The sequence below is a fragment of the Oxyura jamaicensis genome, chromosome 9, assembly GCF_011077185.1.
Source record: "Oxyura jamaicensis isolate SHBP4307 breed ruddy duck chromosome 9, BPBGC_Ojam_1.0, whole genome shotgun sequence".
In the NCBI taxonomy this organism is placed as follows: domain Eukaryota; kingdom Metazoa; phylum Chordata; class Aves; order Anseriformes; family Anatidae; genus Oxyura; species Oxyura jamaicensis.
In genome coordinates this window covers 4,506,918-4,529,280 of record NC_048901.1, presented here as the reverse complement: position 1 = coordinate 4,529,280, position 22,363 = coordinate 4,506,918, and the positions used below count along the sequence as shown (strand labels likewise).

Here is a 22,363-nt window from a genome sequence, read left to right as displayed (position 1 = left end):
TTTGAATGAGTTTGGTAAAGATTCAGTAAGTCACAAAACCATCAAATCTCAGAATTTTTGATACCTACTGCTTTTGGATGATTGGGAAATCTTATTTTAAGTTTTCTTAAGAATATTCATAAAATAGTATATCTAGAAATATTCATAGTGTTTGAAATAAGCAATGTGCACCCACATTTTAATTATTTGCTATTATCAACAACTTCAAGTGACTCATGAAGAGGCACACTATTTCTTTACTTGTTGCTTTATTTAAAAAAAAACCTGTCACCTCCACAGATTTTTCCAGATTCAGCACACAGCAGTATTAAAAAAAAATCCTTCAGATGGTCACATCAAAAAGTCTTACTGAAATGGATCAGCATAAACTCAACTAACCAAAGGAAAGCAGCACTTAGATTTTAGGACTTAGGTAAATGTAAAGCCTTGAGGCTCTAAACCAGATCTAGCTTAGAAGAAAGATACATTATCTTTCCAATATGCATGTTTCCAAACTCTGATTTCTGATCACCAGCTAAAAGTAATCCTTTCAAAATTAAGTTGTTTTTACAAGAAATATATTCCCTGCTTGTGATGGGAAAAAAATAATAATTAAAAAACAAGGAGATAAAATGAAATTTGAGTTTTGTTGATGCTGAAGATCTTCATACTAACCACTAGGTATTTATTTTAGTTCACATTGTAGTATTCCAATTCAGCCACTAATGCGAGCAAATCATTTCAGAATGCATAAGCAAGCTTAAAAAGTAAGAACCAAGAAAGAATTGCACTGCAATATAGTCCCTCAGAAGAAGGAAAAAGTTCAAGTTGGATAAAAAACGTAGCTCTGAATATGAATGGGGTAACAGATGCTGCTGCGCTCTTTTTCCTTCCGTCTGTGGCATATCATTTTTCTAGACACTTCTATATTCTGATGTAGCACAGTGGAAAATGTACAGTGTTTCCTCCCCATCTCCAAAAATGCCTTATTTTGAGGACAGTAATTGAGCTGTGAACAAGAGCAGTACCTATTACACAATTTCACTTGTAAAAGTGAGCCCTATCTGGAGGCTACAAAAGTGATTATTTTAGGCACGGCCTCTGTCCAGTTCTACACAAGAAAGTTTACTGATAGAAGGAAAAAGTGCAGAAGGAAATTAAAAGAGTCATGAAATTACAAGAAGACAACAAACTAAGATTTATTTATATAGACTTCAACTCATAATTCTTCCGAAGCTGATCTCTGGATCAGCAAAAGAGAAAACAGTCAAGTCAGTTTTAAGTGCTAATGTCTCATTTTTGTTGTTACCCACCAACTTTACTTCTACTACAGTGGCACCTGTATTTCTTGCTTGTTAAGCCCAAAGATACAGAAGTACCAAATTTTTTCCCCTCATTTTTGGTGACAAAGATGTACATTTCACCCTTTAAAACATTGACCTGTATTGTAAACTCGAGCAGAAAAAATGCTGAGTAATACATGACACTTCATTAGAAGAAAATGAATTGAAATGTGAGCAAGCTTTGAAGGTTGCACGAATATCTTTAGACTCGAGGAAGATAAAGCTAGGCCCATATGGCCACCAGTTCTTCTGCATACGTAAAGAAATCCTTACCGTATAGAAATACAATACCTGCATACATTTTAAAGAAGGAATTGTGCTATGTAACAATTGTTTAGTTTTCTGTAAAATCTTAGGCATAATTTTTCATCATCATCCCATTTTAAAATCACAATGGGTTAATAGGATCGCTGTGATGCTCTTACCAAGTTTCAAATTAACAGAATTAACGCAGAACATGAACAAAACAGCAAAGTCTATCCAAACACAAAACCAACTTCGAACTAAGTTGTCCAGATCTGAATTTGCAGAAACACTTGCAGATCAAAAATGCTTCCATGCTTACTCCAGCACTGCACAAGCCACATCTCACATTATTGCTGCAGTAAAAGTACTAGTTTGATATGACAAAGCAATAGGATATGCTCCGTAATTAATGACAGTATTCAATAATCAACTGACAAAAGATAAAATTTAATCCATCCTTAGGTTTTCATAAGCTTTTCTGGCTGGAGTTAAAGACAACTCCCACGTACTTCTCCAAAGAAACCAAACAAAACAAGCATGCCTTCTTAGTGTTTTAGTTACAGGGTGACACAATGAAACAGCTTAAGAACACCTAAACAAGGAAAAAACTTGAGGACACAGCTCTCTACCATCTGGTCTAAGTAAAACGGACTGTAATTTAGAGCACATATTAAAATATTATTTTTCACGACTCTACCAACTATTATTTATTCATATATAGATGAGCTCTGCTATTCATAAAGCCTGTAATTTTGTAAAATAACAGAGCTACCAGCCCAATTTCAACAAGGAAAAACAAACAAGCTGTCAACCTAGCTGTTAAGTCCCCTTCCTGTTCAAGTATTCGGCAGCAGGACTCAGAGGTGCAATGCTCCTGTGATGCACTGCACAGCACACAAAACTTTCTGTCCCCTGAATAATCTTTTGTGAACCATGTGAAGTATTTAAGAGTCTCTCAGGAAACACTGCCTTCCTCCCCCAACTGTTCAAAGAAAAATCCTGCATTAGTAGGCTAGCAGTATGCCAAAAAAGCTGAAAAGCAAAATCCAAGCAAACAGGCAGGTGAGTACCACACATGGCACAATCCAAAGCCGATGAGAAAACCTGAGAACCACCTTAGCTTCAAGCTGCACCCATAACTGCTTTTCAAGGCTTCCAATGCTCTTTTGACAGTTCAATGACAATTGAACTCAGTCCAATTGAGTCCAATGCTCAATGACAATTTATTTGTCAAACCAAATAAAATACCTAAAACTAAACTATTCATTGGCACATATTGTCTAACAATACAATGCTCACGTCTCACAGCACAGGATCGTCCTCCACTCACAAAGCATTCTCCATCATTTTTCATCAGCTGATCATTTCAACCCTTCCCAGAAATAACCCTCCAACCTCCCTGCTAGGGAGGTACGTGGAACTTCCTCATTGTCTTTTCTGGTTCACCAGGTCAGAGAAGGAACGAGAGTTCTTTGATTAGCCCTACAGCTTGCTCTAGCTAGCCAATTTAAGAACTTCAGTATTTAAAAAGCAAGGATACAAACCCATCTGCACCCCTGGGCCTCTAGGTACAGCTTCTCAAGGAAAATGAGCCACCTGCTGCATTCCAGTTACAGCTTTTCTATAGCTCTATGGTTGAGGAATAACCACACTCACAACCCCTTTCAACTTTCCTGAAAACTTCTGTTCCCAATATCGTCTTCTAGGAGTGTCTGCCAGACACAGCACTGGTGCTGATCTGCTCCTTTCTTTATTGGCCTGACCCACTCTCCGGTGGAATGAGACACACCTGCTCTTCATGTCTTTTATTGAAGAGGGCAAGAAGGCCTAAAACAGTTATTTTAGAATCAGGTGAGAAAAACACAAATCTTACCTCAAAGGTATATTTTTCTCTGTTGTTAAAGAGCATTAATATTGTCATTTGGAAAGTGGAGACTTGCAATATGTGCTTCCGCGTATTTGAGCCAGTTACTTGGGCACCTCCTACACCAACCTCCGAGCCATCTTCCTGTTTTAGAAACACAAAACTAGCATTAGATTATTTTTCACTCCAAAATACGTTACCTCAGCAAGATGGAAGTTATATGATGCAACTTATCCTGAAGATCAGTCTACACAAGTGATAGAATTGCACACGCCTGGTGGGATAACCAGAATCTCTCTCCAATAGCTGTCTTATAATCAGAGTGGATTTCTTCAGCCTGAAGGCACCTCTGTATGTTGTATGCAAGCCACTGCTCAAAGCCAGGCCATCTAGAACAGGATGCTAAGGGCTGCATCCAGTCAAATATCAAGCACCTCCAAGGATGGAGACTCTACAGCCTCTCTGGGCACCTGTTCCACTATCTGAGCAACCTCCAGTTTTCTTACTGATATCATCATCAAAATTACCACAATGTCTGTCCTACAGTAAAACAATTTTAACACCCTCACAAATGCATGTTATTCATATGTGGTATTGTATGAATTTTCTTTTAATTTCCCCTTGCCTTCTTTGTTCCCAAGCACTGTGCCATTAACTACCTGTAACTTAGCATTTTAGAACTCTAAATCTAAATCACTAGCATAAAATTTTCTGGTGTACACAACTATTACACATTATACTTCTGCAAACTATACTAAGATTTTCATGTTTGGAAAAATGTATATGTTGCTAGCACTCTGCACATGAAAAGCAGACTAGACTTGGCTTAACAGTATTTTTTCCACGATAACAGGAATTATTCTAAAGATAAATTTCATTTCACTTTTGACCGATTTAGTTAAAAAAAAAAGCCAAAAATGCAGAACACCAAATTTCCTACAAGGAGAAAATATTACTACTTTTCCATGAGGTACTAAAAAGGATGATGGAAAGTGACCCTTTCAAATCATATTCAAAAGAAAATGTGTCAACTGTTACAAAGGAAGAATCAGACAATAAAGGTGATGATGAAAGGCACTTTTCCTTACATTATCAGTGGGCAATCTTCTTTTATAAATCAATATCAATCAAGTTATCAGTCTTGATACTTTACCTTTTTAACTGGCCCATAGAAAGTGGCATTGAGATCTGCAGAACCCATATGATGCTGGAGTGTCAGCTGTCGCCCACTGTGTTTGGCTAAATAAAATCTGTAATTCAAATTAATCAACAACATAACACAGTTTACTTTTTGTATCTAGGAGAAAACTGCTTAACAGTAGCTTAGTAGTTATGTAGACTTCCCAAAGCTATTAAGAAATCTATCTCCTGCTTTTTCAAAATACTGAACTAGAAATCAAATTAAAAACTCCCCAAATCTCTAGCCTAACAACCTGAATATTGCATTCTCAATTTTCACACGCACTGAAAAAGAGCAGTGTGTTAACATGTCTTTAATTTTAATGGCAAAATGCATCTGTAAGTTAAGTTTAGAAAGTTTGCTCTTAAACCCTCTACCTAAAAGGCTGCTTTAATACGTACCTTCTAAATATTTCAAAAGCATGTCTGGGAGCTGGAGGGATGTTGCACTTTGGTGTGGCTGACTGGGTAGGCCAGTAACCTGTTGTGAGGACCCGCACTGTAAGATCAACACCACCTAATGAGACCTACAAACAATTGGAAGAAAACATCCACTATTTTAAAAGAGGATTGTTTCATTGTTTTTCTGCATCAGTGTAGGATATATAGAATTTTCACAGAGTAAGAAAAAAATGGGTAACATTTTTCTTCCAACAATGGACAAATGAAGTCAACGCTACCACAACATATGGCAAACGTCAGATGGTATAGCAAAAATCCTCCACGTTATTCTCTTGTGGCATTTAAGAGTGTACAAATATTATAAAAGTAAGTGTTAACCAAGAATGAAATACCTGTGCTCCTAAACATAACTTACAATATATGTAATATATGTAACAGTTCCTTCTAGATAGGTTTTTACTACAGCAAAGCCAGGTTGCTAAAAAGTTTCTAAGTAAGGGTTTATAAATTTATCCTCTAGATGCAGATAATACTGACTACCTGATGTTAAACAGCAGCAAGCTCTTCCTGCAATTTGCATCCACACTAAACAGTTACTCGCTTTTACACACACAACCAACCCACTTTCCCTGAAGACAGCCTTTACCAGCGCTGGTCAGAAAACATTCTGCAGCTCAAGTATGGATCTTTAAGTATAAAGCACTTTGGTTAGTAGGTGATAAACTTCTGGCTACCAGCGAGGCATGCACTAGTATCACTAGTATCTCAACTAAACTTAGCAATATTAAACTTAAAACTCAGTATTTTCAGCTCTAGGGTAAGTAATACTTTCAAAGATCTTGTATTATGGACACGAAAAGCAAAAGCATAATATATCCAACTTGCTATAAATTATGACAGAAATAGTGCACGCTGTATTTCAGAAGATCAAAAACATCATATGAATTCAGAAACTTCTAACATCAAGCAGCAGAACAGCATTCCATGTACCGTGTTAGTTTTTGTATCGGCTGTGTCAAACGCCTTTGTACATTACTGAAGTTGTGTCTAGGAAACTTCTGAAAAATCTAGACCAACACCAGGCTACTCATACTGAAATCCCCTTGAATTTAGTTAAGGAGAGTATCGATTTGCAGAAGTATGGAAAGACCTATATAAAGATTGTTCAGTAGCCAGCATTACTGCCATGCTTCTAATTTTGTCATGACCAATGTCATGAGGCTCGTAAGAGAAATTCAAACAGCTATTTAGACAGAGAAAACTAATCCGTAGGTCACCTAAAAAGAGGCTTCAAACAATTTTTACTCCAGCCAAAGGCCATCAATATAATTAGAAAGATAAAGAAAATAATTTTATCGAGAACTGAAATCATCTTAGCAGAAGTGGTGACCAGTCCCGGAGGTTTTTTGGTCTTGGCCAGTCTGGAAATGCAGTATAAGGATATAGGATCCAGCAGGAGGACTTTGCAGGTAGGATTGTTTAGAGAAGAACAGATTTCTGACTTCCCTACGAGGCACCGCACATATTTGAAGTGTATAAATTGTTTAAAAATGAGTAGAATGGACTATTTCACACAAAGCCATAACACCAGCATGTTAACAGTAATATTAAAAATATATATAATTAATCTCAAATATTACCACTAATAGAAATACATACATGTCCATCATAAACAAATATCCCGGAAATGTCATTAAAAGGCAATGACAAGACTGAACAAAAGGCAGCCATAAAGCAAACAGTTGGTTCCTTGCCAAGAAGGAGTTTCAAATAAGGTTGAGTAAAATAGCTGCTAACATTTTAACTTTACCTTATGAGCTACACATAGTTAAGTTGGAAAAATATACATCATTTATTAACTCAGTGTAAAACTGTCAAGTAAAGTACATGAATCCTTAACACAAAAGAAAATCCCATGTGGAAGTTTCAAATGCTACCTAAAAAGGGAAATGCTTTAAGAACTTGCTCTTGAAATTCTTATTTTAACCATCCTAGAGGGAAAAAATCATTAGATTATAAGAACTAGAAGCAGTAGTAAGGATGCCCATCCACAAAGTCCTCCATACCTATACATATGTGCTTCCACAACCTTTTCTGAAAGCACTTTGAGAACATTTTTCTTCCACTCATGATGCTTCACAGTATGCTGATGAGGTAGATTTCAGCGGACAGCTTCAAGACAACACAAACTTTAGACCCCCTTGCACAATCACTGTACATCCATGAACACTTTCCTGGCATTTGAGTTTCTGGACATGATTCAAATATGCTTGACATACAGACATACTTACCTGCAGGCAAGGAACTACTTGGCTGTTTATTATATATTAGGCACTATTATGTGTCAGCATTAAAAAAAAAGTGTTTAGAGCAAGCAAACTGGTATCTTGAAATAGAAGTGAAATATGAAGCTTCAGAGGTCCCCACTGAGCATAAGGGCAGCATAAGGGCTCAGGCTGCATGGGATAGCTAACAGAACACTTGCTGACTGAACAGTTATGTCCACATCGGCCAGTTTGAATCAGGCAGCACTTCTGCGTTTAACAAAAGTCTTTGCCGCGTCAGGAATGCCCAGACGGGGCCGGCCGGTGTGTCGGACCCCCGCACCGGGGCGGCCGGGCCCGGCGGGAAGGGAGCCCCGTGAGGCGAGCGGCCGGAGCCCGCCCCCTGCCGGCCCGCACCGGCTGGACAAGCCCGTTCGAAATGACTCGTCTATTTATGTGAGAAACACTAAGAGAAATACAAATTGAGGATGATAACCAAATCTGCATGAGCATTCTACCGAATAAAACGTTCAGCAGGGCACATGGCCTTTTAGCTTTTGTACTGCAGTAAGAGGCCAAGTACCCGGAGCTCTTACCCCGGTCGTCTGCAGATGCTGCCTGAACTCATCCATCGTCGTGTTTGAGATGCTCATGTCCCTGAACATGCCTTCCAGTTTAGATGTGAACTGACATCCACATTCAGTCTAAAATACAAAAAGTAAGACTTGTTGTGCCAGCACTATGAAGAGATCTTCAGATTCACCAATACTCTAAAAGAAAAGAGCTAGTTTGTAACTTTCATAAAAATGCTATTTCTGTACATTTGGTAACCAGGACCCTAATTTTCATTCCTTTCAGAACTTTAAAAAAAACAACAACTACGCCTCATTTATTCATATAAGGATCTAACTAATCATACACAAATTGAAACTTTTCTTCCTTCCCCTTTCTCTCATTACTGCATTATGGTATGTTTTCAGTATTCCTATCTCATCTTAAGAAAAAACAATCAGTGAAAGCTTATCAGATCAAGTTATATGCTTTCACCTCCTTTTTAGCATGATGCTGAAAAGAAAAATATTTACGTGTATCAGAAAACAAGTTGTCTTAAGCATATATAAATGTCAATGTTTACTGCAGATTACCAAGTGAGATTACTAGATCTTTCTAGAATCAGGGACATTTGCATATATCAATACACGTGCACAAACATATATTTCCTTTGCATATACCAGACTTTCTGCATATTTCTAGAACAGTTTTATGTATATGGTAAAGGAAAGCGTTATCTTTAGCATTCCAATCACTGGGCAAGCTGTGAGAAAAGAACGCAGTCTCGGTCCACTTATTCATCTTGCATCTGTATGCCCTGTACCTTCCAAATTACCAGGTAAGAAGATGTGGATAGGTAATTGGTAAAGAATTCTGATAATTTGGAGAAATCTGATGCAAAGAGATTTTATTTAATGATTAAAATATGAGGGTCAAAACTGAGAATCAGAGAAGTTTGATTCTAGGGTCAAATCAGTCAGGTGCAAAAGTCCCCTAGGCACTTAACACACCACTTAGAAAGTTGCATTAGAAATTGCTTCAAGGATTGTCAACCTTCAGGGCTTTACCTTCTTCTCCAGGTCTTGGCCACTCTTATAATTTCATGTAAATTGAATGAAGAGAAATAAGGAAAATATGTTTCTAGACACTGGCTATGAAGATTTTTTTCAATCTATCTCAAACTATGTTTAATGAAAAAGGCATTGAGCATAACTACTAGCCTGCAGGAGAAAGTAAAATTTAACAAATTACATGCAATCAAAAGAAATCCACTGTCAATAACAGAAAATCTACAATACAGCACAATGTTGTCTTCAAATCAAGTCAAGAAGACAACTTATCTCTTGCATGGAAATGCTTTTTAAATTATTTTTGAAAAAAAAAAAGTTTGTCTTCAAGATTGCTCTCCTATCACAGGTACTTTCCAATATTTCCTTCCTTTTATTTCTACATAATCTTTCAGAAAAAACTTTAGTGTTTTCTGTTGGGGCTGTAAAAATCAAATCTGTATTTAACACCAAGATGGACATTATGGATATATCCCTTATGTAAACCAAAGAAAGCATGTTTGAGAACTAAATGAAACAAAATATATATAGGTATTACCTTACCTTTAATTTAGATATCATATTTTTCTCAGAGTCATCTGAAACACTCTTGTTTGTGAGAAGTCTTCTTGCCAAGTGCTGTTTATAATACCGTTCAAAAACATCTTTCTCTTGCATAAACCTAAATAAAACCATTGCCTTATCCAAGATAGTTTCTACTTCTTGCTCTGTTAGCTGTAAAAGAAATAATTTGCTGGTTTTAGTCTTCCAGTACAAATGTCCTCTACAACCCTGATACTTAAAGCAATTCACAGCAAGTATATGGCATAACAGTAGCCTGTAAAGAAACCAACATGCAAATAACAGAGCCAGAAGAAGAGGGTTCAAACTCAATAAAAGGGAGAAAATAATAAGAGAAAAAAATAATTGTGAGGGATTGAGAAGCAATGGATGGTTAAAATACCTGGATAAATACAGTGGAAGTTTCTGGATAAACATAAATTTTGAAGTTAAAAAAAACCAAACAGCTAGAAACCATTATCAGTATGAAAAGTTAGCTCAGAATGAAAAACTTTAAATTTTAAGGTTCATTTTGCAAAGCCTGACTAGCGCTACAACAACTAAAATGATTACTTATTTTTATAAACAGAATTTACTATTTCATTCCCAAAACCTAAGATGCATGCAATAATATTCATCTTTATTCAAGGCCACTGAAACCTCAGCTAAATCATTGTGTCCAGTTCTGGATGCTGTACCTCAAAAAATTTAAGAAAGAAGCTATGAAGTAAGACTAAAGGAAAGAGCAGTACTCAAGCTAGAAGAGACCAATGTGGTAATAGTCCTCTGATATGTAAAAAAAAGTAAAGACCGTTTCCCCTACCAAGGGGCTTAATTTGCAAGAGAAATTATTAAATATTGGGAATAACTACTGAACTATAAACATATTTAAGGCACTGAACAGGTTTCCAAGAGAACTGCATAATCTATTAAGATTGTTTTCATGAAGTAACTGCCAGAAGTAATTTAAGTATAATGGCTTCAGAGATGGAGGACAAGCTACAAAACATCTATCTTGAGATATCCTTGTACCTTATGTAAGCTTAGCTTGAAAGCGTTAAGCACTCAAATGTATTATACAGGGTTGTGTTTTTTTTTTTTTTTTTTAATGTTTGCTTGTTTCCTAAAGGCTATGTTGCCTTTTACCTTAATATATATAAGAAAAACAAACCTTAGTTTAATCTGATCCAAGTTTACCAAGAAAAGAGTATGGTTTTTAATTTATACTTACTCCCTTGACTCCTTTTTTCAGCTTATCATCAATAAATAATGAGAGGTACTCTGGAGACCTAGAGTTGAGGTTGAGGAAATACTCAAAGTCACCCGCAATAGTCTGTTTGAAGAGTCGATCATTATTGAAAGATTCTTGAAGAAAGCGGTCAAACCTACTCTTCAAATCCAGTAAACCCTTTAAAAAAAAGAACACTTTCACTGATTTGAAATTGTATGCTGTAAAAACAGTAACAACAGATGAAGTTGTAGAGAAGACCGTATCTACTGTCAGAATTTTGCAATGCTGTCTACACTCTGCATTGCTTGAACCTATCTGAAATTTCATTTGTTTTTAAATGTCCATATTGCAATAAATCTCTTGCTGTAATAGAAGGCTACTCAAAGATTAAGTTTTTAATCATCATTTTTAAGCAGGCTGATTTACTGCATTTTAAATCAACAACTTGAAGGAGGAATTTCTGCACTTGTTAAGCCTTGTCTATGGTAAAACTGACAAAGTCACTATCCTAAATACAGAATACGAGAAAGAAGAGGACAAGTACCCATTAACTGTATCTCTGGAGCTACTAACCAAGTTTAAGCAGAAAACACGCCACAAAAATAGGCAAATTCTTTTTATTTTTTTCTGCCTGTAATTTCAATCCTGGGACATGTTCTGCATTATTCAGTCACATGTTTCTTACTGGCCTTTAAGAACCACCGTGAACATACAAAAACTAGATACAAACAAGTGCTCTCTGGTTATCTTACTGTGAAGTTCACAGACCTGAACTGAACCATTTCTTTTGAGCTAAAGCATCAGATATTTGACATCGTTTTTTGGGATTGTACCTCAAAATTAAAACAACTTGGGGTAGAAAGGGAAAAAAACATCTTAAAATCACATAAGCACCCTGCTAAGCATAGATGGTACACAGTTTAGATATAACTAACACAGTATTCAAGGAGGAGGTACTGCAGGGTGGGGGTCAGAATTTCACTCAAGAGCTAAATTTATCATGGACAACTACTGGCCACACAAACTAGGTTAAATGATCCTGGAGTCCTACGTCTCTGAAGAGATTATTTATATGTGGTTACTTAAAGAAGCCATTCAAGAATTACTCAAGGAAGAAGTAATGTTTCTTAGGAACTCACCATCTCACTTAAAGGAATGGTCTTTAGACAGGCTAATTAATGCGTATTAGAAATTTTAAATTCAAAGTAAATCCCACTATCTCTCTGTTTACCAAGGTTAGCTTATGTCTCCTCTCCAGGAGTACACGATCTGAACAACCTGGTGTTAAACAGGAGAAACTGTTAGTACCTTAAATTACAACAGCATTTCAACATCCCTTCAAATTATTATAAGAAGTTTTAAATCTAATCCCCTGGCAATGCTTTTGCAATCATCTCACCAATGATGCTGAGGGTTTGGTGATGTCATGTTGCAGAAGCAGTGGTAGACTATGAAGAACTATGAAGATTCTATTTTTCTTGATATTGTAATACAGCTTGTCTATCTTCTTACTGCTATTTAAGTTCTTGAAAGTTTCAGATGAACATGGCTGAGATGAATAAGGTGGTTCCTCAATTCACAGGTATTTTTCTCTTCCATTGTGTCAATGGAAGTGGAACCTAAACATGTTTGGGGGTTTAGCAGTAATCAAATATCAATCCCTTCTTGAGGATGTCTTCTTGCGGTACATACTGATGGGCTGCGGATGAGCTCTGCCAAAGCACATGCAATATGGTTGTAAGTCTTCTTCAGCTTCATCAGATATTCATCTTCGTGGCAGGAATCTTTGATAGCATCTTTATAATTAAGAATTTAACTTTCTCAGCTCAATTTCTTAAAGGACCCCTTTAGGTCCACCAGAATTTAAAGGGAGTGAAAATTAAAATAATCCAGACACTTATTTTCCACATTATTTGCACTTTTTTTTTTTAAAAAAAAAATCACACCACCACAAAAACTTAACAGCTTGTAGTCAGTAAAATCTTAAAAAAATTCAACGGGCATTTTCTTTTTAGCAATCCTTGGAGAGGTGTTTCTTGTCCAAACTAGGTAAGGAGTTTGCTTCAGCATTGCCAGAAAATTGATAATCCAATCAAAAGTGTTTCTATACTCAAATGGCTTCTTATTATAGTAACCAGTTCTAGTAAAGTTATTGATTTCAAATAAAACAGAGATAATAGTTACACAACATTAAACGCTTCTCCTAAGGACCAGACATAAGGACTGCAACTACACTTAAAAAAACATATTTAATACACAAACATTTTTACATCAAGTATAAAACATCTTCAGTTATGAAACGTTTTCTTGAAGTTCAATGAACTCTAAAGAACATAAAACCATCTTCTCAGAGGCAATGGGAGGAAAGAAAAGACGACAAATGCTCCTGAAGCGTATTTTGTGATCTTAATAAATTAATGCTACACAACTTCTTAGTGAAATGGAGAACAACAAAGACAACTTTTTAATATGCAGAAGTATTCGTCTCTCAGGGAGACCAAGAATAAAGCTAAGTAATTTAACAAAGAGTGAGAGGTAAGCATTGTAAATCACAAGAATCTTGCTGTGAAGTACTGGATCAATAAACATCAATAGCTAAAGTTACAGAAAATTAAATGAAGTAGATGCTACAAAGCTACTTGTCATACAACTCAATATGGAGGCAAATACCATTTAGGATAAATCAGGAAGTTCCCAGGTGTTTATAATAATTAGCCTGCATATTTTAATGAGAGCAGCTACCAAAAACACAAATAATGAGCATGAGCTCCCAGGCAACTTATGTAAAATAAGAGTTCTAAACAACTGAAAAGTCAACACATACGTTTTTAGCAGAAGTATAATTGCAGCTTATTAAAAAACAACCCCTTCTGAATCAATTTTAAGGTTTACTATATTAATCACGTTACTCTGGAGAATGTGGAAACAACAGAAGAAAGTTAAAAATATTTAACTACCTGAATGTAGTCAACTGGATTCTTTCCTTCTCCCTCTTCAGAAACTAGTGCCTTGCCTTGCTCTCTCAAGTATGAGCTCATGCACTCGCACATTGTCTTCAGACCATTTGGCACACGGCTAAACAACTTGTACATGCAAGCAAGATCTGTAAAGAAGAATGAGATACTATGCAGGACACTCTGCGTTCTGTACTTCTGTAACTCATTCATTTCATAGCAAAAAGAACAAACAGCAGAAGTTCTCCCACTTGAGCCATAAAAAGCATCTTGTAACAACAGCTCAGGCAGTTGAATCATCTGATGTCCCCTTTCCTTTACCCCTGAGAACATGTTGACTGCAGCAGCCACAGAAAATTAAATTAAAAACAAAGGTTGCATTCAGTTATCTAGTTGAGATTGTCTATAGTACGTCATCTGGTGTTGCTCATCCCCAGGCCCATTGCTTTAAAATATGGTGTGTTTTAAGCTTCGCTAAAACTATGTTTTGCAGTGGTATTTCAGAACAAATCTTTCAAGGTTACCATCCCAGTATCAAATGCTATGTTGAAACAAATAGGACAACACTAAGATACTTGTTTCTGTAAAGCAAAAAAATGGTACAAATACGAGTTGAATTCATACTTGTCTTGCTGAATTTAATTCATTTTGTCCTGAAAGAATACTCAGCCACAAATTCATACTGTTTTGTTTCATGTATCTAAAATTATGAGAAGTGACTTAGCTTAAACCTGACCTTCCAGAAGAGAAATCATCCTTATACATCTCTTATGTACAATCTTATTTTCACAATGCAGCAAGTATTTCCTCTCTAATATTTAACTAAATCAAATCAATGCCCATAAAAGTTAAGTTAATTCTTGTATCTTACGAATACCCTTCAATATCCTTGTCCTCTCAGCCTGAAGCCTATCTTAACTGGATACTGAAGAAAAAAAGTTAAGTCTGGCATCATCACTTTCCTTTTCAATAAAGAAATTCCCATTTCTTAAAGCTATGAGATTTGCTCCACTTTGTCTCTCTGACTGCCACCTAGTAATTGTGAAGCTACTTTAAGGAACAAAGGCCATTAATCTAAGCAGCAAGTCTGTTCCTTTTCTTACTGCTTGAGTATGAAGACTGATCTCTAAATATAGCTACTACAATCACTCTTTGTTACGATGCTTTAGAATTTTAAGATCTCTCTCTTTCCACAACTTCTGTTCAGTCGCTGCCTGTCCCATATCATCACCCTGCATTGCAGAAAACCTCACCAGACCGACCCCTTCTTTTTCCACCAGAATGCTTTTCATCCTTTAAGAAAGGAACAGACAATTCCTTCCTGCAAAGCCTTTTCCCCAAGAATTGGCTGCACAATACATTGATGAAATAAGTCATTTACTCTAGCACTTTTCAAGTAACATGCCAGCTCTGAGCCCCAAAGAACAAACAAAAAGTCAAAATAAAACACAATAAAACTTTGAATTTTGAAACCTACAAACTGGAAGCACAAAAGCAATAAAACAGCTCATGGAAAACAGGTAAACATCAGCACAAAAGATGAGTACTTTTCTTACTAAATACTTGACTTACCAAAAAAAAGAGAAACAAGTTAAAAATACAGTCTGTCTTAAAAGCCTCTGAAGTACCATTCTCAGATGTTTGCAAAAGAAAGTCGCGGAAGCATTTTCAGAATTACATAGGAACATGAACTTTAAGCTCAGTTTATCCTATGTTTAAATCCAATAAGCAGTATCATAAGCATTTCTGTCTCCCATATGATGGGGTCTTACCTTCTGTCTTCCCATTTTTCAGCATATGAACTAGCCCAGAGTTCTCCATTTCCACTATAGTTTTCATATGCTTGGAAATAAGTTCCCTCTCAACAACTTTCACAATTGGTTCTTCTGTTGATTTATCCAGACAATGCATCACCCGTTCTATTTCTTCATTAATTCTAGCTTCTACTTTCTTTATATATACAGAAGCACTGTTTTCAGCTAAAAATTTCTGACTTTCCATCTGTGATTAACACAAACGAACATTTTAGATACTTTTTAAGGGTGGAAAAAGGAAACGTACTGGTTATTTCAGATCAGCATTCATCAACAAGTTAAATCACACCCAGCATGTCTAACAAATGAGACTACTATACCTCCAAGATTTACATACACACTTCACACAAAATAAAGGTTCTAGGACACTTATTGTGTTACATACGTATGAGAGCACATGGAATATGAATACGGTACTTTTCATGCTAAAACAAACTAAACCAACCTAGTATCCAGTGACCAACAGGAGTTATAGCTACAGGTCAAAAGAAAACAGAAAAGCAGGGAGAGGGAAAAGGTAAAAATTCTTTTCAAATATCAGCTTGTGTCATATTTATGAGCTGTGAGGATCAACACTTCTCATACTTGCTAAAGACAATGCTGATCATACTATTTCAGCGTAGTCTTCTAGAGAAAAGATTATATGTTTTTTTTTTTTTAAGGCAGAGCTAAGGAATGGAACTCAAGGTCATTTCTTTTCTTAATTTAATGTAGCACCAATAAAAAACAGAATGCAATAACTTTTGAAACTTGTGCAACGTAAACTTCTGATTTTCAAAGAAATTTAGAGATGAGAGGACGGCAGTCATCCTCCATAAGAATCAAGAGACTGACAAATTATTTTACCTAGGAACCCTTTAACACACTTTTACAATTTCTATGATTAAACTCAACAACCATTCAACTGGCTTTTTTTCCAGAAACAAGCTCAGCAAAACATTCAGAAAATATTTTAAATGCATTGTTTGGTGTTTGGTTAACATCTGGATAGCCACGTTGATGCACTTAATTACTTGACTCAGTTCATAATATTACAACATATAATTAAAAAAACAAAAACACAACACCAAACAGATGATGAAGGAAGCAGCAAAGCTTTCTCAAAGGCAGTTTGACAACTAGTCTCTGCTGTCCATTCCCAACCTGCATCCACTTGAACTTTCCATACCGCTGGTATCTCAAAAAACCCTTTTAGGCCTAGAGACTGTGCTTACAATGCAAAGATAGACTGAGCTGCAGGAAACAGCCCAAAGCATACACAAGATTAGCATGATGATTACTTTACTTGTTATCATGTATCCATGTCTCACAACTACATTTGAATTATGGTCATTCTGTAAAAATTAGTGATACTTTTTCTCAAAGTTAGTCACATTTTCTTATTTTGTTTAACAGAAGTTGGCTTACTTTTCAAATAAATAGCGGTTGTGGTACCACCAATTCTCAAAATTCCAAGCAGTGACAAAAGCATTCCAAATACAATAATTACAAGACTGTTGTACCTGAAAAAATTCTGCAGACATCTCCAAAAACGGAGCCTCAAAGTCTTCTTCATAGACTGACCTTCCTTCAAGACCTAGAATCATTAACATCTGGCAAGCATTTCTTATTGCGCCTCTGCCAAAAAGTAAGTTGTTAACAACTTGAGAGATCAACATGCTTACAAGATAGAGTACACAGAATAACAACTCAGAAGATTTCAACTTAATTAAAACATACTGATAAAAATTCTATCCTAAATCTGTTTGCTACAACAGGTTTTCCAGAAGCTTACAGTAGCACAATTCTTTGTTTCTGTTCTAAACTAAGGAGCTGACAATGTTTATTAAATATTTTAAACACCTGATGGGGAAGCAGGTCACAAGTTCTACCAACTCTGAAAACTACGACCAAGAATATATTTCACCATACATGAAAATAACCAAGGATAGTGAAAATGACACACGCAGGTTTGAATTGAACAATTCAAAATTAATTTCTCTTTTAAAACAAGGAATGAAAACATATCTGCAAGTTAAGCATAGAAACATATCAATAAAATATACAAACAAAAGAACTGTATCCAGGAAAAAATTCCACTTTCTGGCAGTAGGGGACAATATACAGCTGTTGCCAGAAAGTATTTTTCTCTTCATAAATTGCATGTTGGGCAATCTCAATCACAGAACTGCAGCCAAAGTAGCATGAAGTTTACGTATCTCCACACCCAACAGCTGTCCTGAAACTGCAAGAGCACAAAAAAAAAACTTGCAAATTTCAAGTTACTTCAGCTGCAGTATCTGAAGTGCGTGGTACAGAACTCCACATCTACAAATATGGCAAGAGAACAGGAGGAGGAGATTTTAAAGCTTAGAGACAACTGGACTACTAAGAAACGCATGGACTAAAACATTAGGAAGGGAAACAGAAGGAAAAAACAAAACTTCAAAAAACAAGTAAAGCTAGTAAAAGAAGACTTAACAGTACAGAAGAAATAAAAGATCGCACTGGGCAGAGAATTGTCAAACCTCCACTTTAAAAACAAATACTCTGACATATGGCAGTAACAGAGAAATTTAACTGAAAGTTTAATGAAAGACCACAAATATAAAAAATGTTATTAATGAGTTCTCCATCTACCTACTATGTTAAGCTTTGGCATGAAGAAAAATATTTTTCCAGATTATGAAGCAATTTTTGCTTATGTAATGACTTAGTTGCATACGCTCTTGATTCACTCAAAAGTTGATAGGTATCAGTTACAACAAAAGACAGCCACTTACAAACATCTTACCTGTCTACAACTTCTCCTTTCCTTTCTCTCGCAATCATATCCAGCAGAGTTTGCCGTAGATGATCCCTAATACAGCCGTAGCGTACAACTTGATCTCGAAAAATAATCAAACCCAAATTGTAGACGTTCTCCACGTTATTTTGTTGCACATAGACACGGTCCTACAATGAAGGCATACATGGCAGTGAAATTCTAAATTCATCGTGCCCAGGCTATTCAAAATTGAAAGAGATTGGTCATATTTGTGCTGTACAGATATAATCAAATTAATCTTCTCTCCTTTCTTCATAAAAGGAAATTAATAACAATCTCAGAATCAGTCCCATTTTCAAATATCTCATTTGTATAGAAAGTCTACATTGTTCAGATTAAAAGCACAGCATTTATAACTAAAGCATGCCAGAACAAACCAATACCCTTGCCATTTTTAGTTGGGGGGTAGGGGAGCCCCCAAATACTGAGAAAAATCATGACATCATTTGAAAGAGGTTTTACTTATCTACACAATCCCTTTCCTTCCACCCCCTTTTCTCTTCTTTATTGAAGAAGAAATCATTTTTCCCCTATCTCCTATACACACTCCTATCACTCCCTTCCAGTTCACAGTTCCTCCTCAGTATTTAGTGAAATTTCCTGAAACAGCATCCTGAGGTGAACTGAAGACAAAGTAAATCCAAAATAAGAATAGCTACAGTTGAAGTTTATGATTTGGTAATGTAAGATGTTCGTAAGGGCTTCTGTTGAACCCCCATTTAAAAATTCGCTTCCATTCAGCTTATCTCAGCAATTATCTCAAAACTTTGTTGTTTCTTCAAAATGCCCTTGCCCTTCCCCCCAAAAAGAAAGGGGAGAGTAGAAAGAATAAATCTATATTGAAATGTAAGAACTATCCTATCAGAAGGGTCAAGCTGCTTGACCATCCACTAGCCCTATACTACCACCCACACTTACAAATTGAGGCACCATTCCAAGTCCGTACAGCACAAACACTACGGTACAGAGTTCACCGGGACTCTATTGAGCAGGCACCCTGAGTTTCCTATCACTCTTTGCAGAAATGCAGAATTTTCTCTCTTCTGTTTAGTTTTGCTTCATCAAACTCTTTTCTATTCCTTTCCCCCAACACATCTATTCTCTAGAAAAGCAGGAGTACTAATAAAGTGAACTGACAGGCAGAAAATGTCTGTGTTCACTGAATGTCTAGTAGTGGATAAGATCATTAAAACAAAAGTTTTTACAAACTATTTCTGAGATAAACAGTAATGATTTTTTTTTTTTCATTTCTGTAAGGCCATAATCAATTCTTCTAATGTAATTGTTTAGGTTGTTACTGAAAATACTGCTTTATTACCATTTAAGCCTCGGGATGCTCATATTAGTAGAAGTTAAAAAGAGTTCTATACCCCCTCACACATCTGCTTGAGACAAGGTTTCCTGCGGATTTACATAGCTAAAACAAAATAAATCAACAGCAAATCAAATTCTATAGAAAACGAAGGTCAATGATGGAGTGGGAGTATAAACTACTCGTTTCCCCATTAGGTCCATCAATTACCTTCTTAAGTGCTTTACCACACTCAGAAATGAACTGTAAAGTTACTCCTACACAGAGAAAACTAAACTTTTTTTTTTTTTAAAAAAAAAGAAAACTCACACTTCAGACCATGGAAAAAAGAAACTACACAACTGGAAGTTCATAGAAGTTCCTTGGAAGTTCATACAAGTTCCACAATTGGAAGAAATTAGAAGGAATAGATCCTCCAGCCTTCAGTATTTTAGCAGCTGAATGTACATGGGAATATTATCCATGCAGTAATTACATAACAGATTGCCTCCTGGTAACTAGATGAAAGTAAAATATAGGGTTGCAAGTTCAGGAATGATTTTGCACTAACACCCTTCAGACAGGCAGCACCTAATTTCAGCAAAGCTGAAGGATGGGAACCGATCAGGCATATATACATACTCCATGGTTCGTGAAGCAAGCAGAGCCCTGCCTCAAACCAAAAAGTTTGCTCAGTTTGGTCTCAAGAAGTCAGCTGAGTGACACATGGTGGTCTAGATCCTTAGAATGTTATTGGTTTTCATTTCTTCCTGCTATTCAGGAAATGTTATTTATTTTACTCCCTTACTTCCCCACTTGCATCCAGAACAGAAGTAATGTGATTCTGAAATAAGACAAGCTTAAAACTACACTTTTAAAGAGATGAAAGAGAAAACTAGAAAGAAGTGCCTAACATGCTATATAAGTACGTATTCTTTCCTCCACAAGTTATTTCCAGAGTATATTCAGGCCTCTGAAGCACAGGCAGCAGGGTATCAAAATGGATTAAAGCAATGGTTGTGACTCATCTGCATAGTTTCTGTTGTGGCAGCCCGTGCTAAACACTGCCCTTATGAAATGAAGTAGTAGCTGCACCAGGAACTTTTTTCAGTGTAATAGCAATGCCTCTTTAGTGAGCCAGACCACTCTACAGCACCCAAACTAAGTAGCAGCATTAATGTTTCTGATATTGCAGATTTGCCCTCCCTTGGTAACAGACCCTTTTATTGTTTACTGGAAGCTCTCCCAGCCTTCAGAAAAATAACCTCGGAGACAGGAAGCTTCATTTGGGAACAGGTTTGACTGACAAGGCTACATGCTACCGAACAGCAATCACTTCCCATGGGGAGAAGCAGCAGGTGCTTAAAAGGTAAGAATAACTCTCAGGAGACAAGGGTGGAGTTTCAGACAGCAATTATTCAGAAACTACAGTGCTGCTTACACTGCAGAATAACTCTGATCTCAGCTGAAAGAAGTTACCTACTGCACATCATCAACAGCCACATTTTGCACCAGCTCTGCACAGATGCACTGCCTGGATGATGTTCAGCCTTTGGACACCGCTGTATACATACAGCAAGCCTCTTTAATCCTAGTTCTGAAAATAAAAACACCACTTCTCCCTACTACCCCGTGTGAGCCACAAGCAGTGGGAGTCCTGTGTCCTGAGGTCACAACCTGCATGGCTGACCAGGTACTGCTAGCTTAAATCAAGGCACCAGCTTCATGCACTGCACGTGAGGGGAATGCTCTTCAAAATACACAACTGCATTCACAAGAGCCATTGCTCATTTCTGACAGTTTACCACCTATGCGTATGCCTGTATGCAGCTAGGTGTGGCTGCTGTGCTTACATACCTGAAATTGCTTTAAATTTAGCAAGTACAAGTAGCAAAGAAGGGACACCAGAGAATCCAGTACAGCCCAGTTTCTGTACAATGTTCCAGGAATACTCACGCTCTTGTAAGTTAAAAGAGCGCCAAACGACTAACTGCATCTCCACTGCTACAGTTGCATGCAGAAGCTAAATAAAAACTATTGTAGGTATGCTTACCTACACCACAGCCATAAACAAGACTGCATTTCAAATATACACAAACACAGTGCATGACTTCACTACTGGAACATGTTTTAGTATAACTTCACTTTGTGATGACGCTACTTCACATGACTTCACTACTTCAGTGCTCACTGCTTGTGCAGACAGTGCCATGAATTTACAGTGTGTGTTACATCTACTCTGTCACTGATTATTGTAGCCTAGACACAAACGAAAAGGAAGAGTGCTAGTTCACATAGAATACAAAAAACAGCATAGCTATGTATACGTGAAATTCCATCGCAGAAACTGGAATATCTCAAGAAACCTCGATTTGCCTTCATTGTGCAATTCCAGGTTGCAGAACCTCACACTAGAGCTACACTATATAACAGACGTGAAAACAAGCAGACTTTAACACAACAGACAAGGTTATACTTTTTTTTTTCCAAATGCAATTGCAATGCAAGCTTTACAGTGTCTTGAAGAGGACGTTCTGAATGTAAACGAAGTTCTGCTGTAAACCTCAAACTGCAAAGATTCTAAGTCTACACATGAGCACCATAATAATGCACAAACTACAATGTTACAAAACATACTTTTCTAGAACGACCCTACTGAACTCATTTTCACTTTAGAAGTGGCATATCCAAACAGAAGACAAGGATAGATGTGTGTTGGGCAGGTGTTTGTTTTGAATTATATCATAAGTGAGCTAACAGTTCAAAATAAACTGGAAAACAAACAGTATTAAAACAGATACAGCTTAGTTTAGGATGTACAATCACTAGGT

General features: G+C 36.6%; 1 protein-coding gene across 1 annotated transcript in view; it reads right to left on the bottom strand.

Annotated features, from left to right (window-relative positions):
- CUL3 (cullin 3) overlaps nucleotides 1–22,363 on the bottom strand; it is a 39,224-nt gene that overhangs the window by 5,527 nt on the left and 11,334 nt on the right. The window contains exons 3-12 of the mRNA XM_035334563.1: nucleotides 18,209–18,369; nucleotides 16,938–17,052; nucleotides 15,394–15,622; nucleotides 13,625–13,770; nucleotides 10,668–10,844; nucleotides 9,440–9,610; nucleotides 7,874–7,981; nucleotides 5,014–5,138; nucleotides 4,586–4,682; nucleotides 3,442–3,576 (exon numbers count right to left, since the gene is read on the bottom strand). Coding sequence (XP_035190454.1) covers nucleotides 3,442–3,576; nucleotides 4,586–4,682; nucleotides 5,014–5,138; nucleotides 7,874–7,981; nucleotides 9,440–9,610; nucleotides 10,668–10,844; nucleotides 13,625–13,770; nucleotides 15,394–15,622; nucleotides 16,938–17,052; nucleotides 18,209–18,369 — 1,464 coding nt within the window. The remainder of the gene's footprint in view (nucleotides 1–3,441; nucleotides 3,577–4,585; nucleotides 4,683–5,013; nucleotides 5,139–7,873; nucleotides 7,982–9,439; nucleotides 9,611–10,667; nucleotides 10,845–13,624; nucleotides 13,771–15,393; nucleotides 15,623–16,937; nucleotides 17,053–18,208; nucleotides 18,370–22,363) is intronic.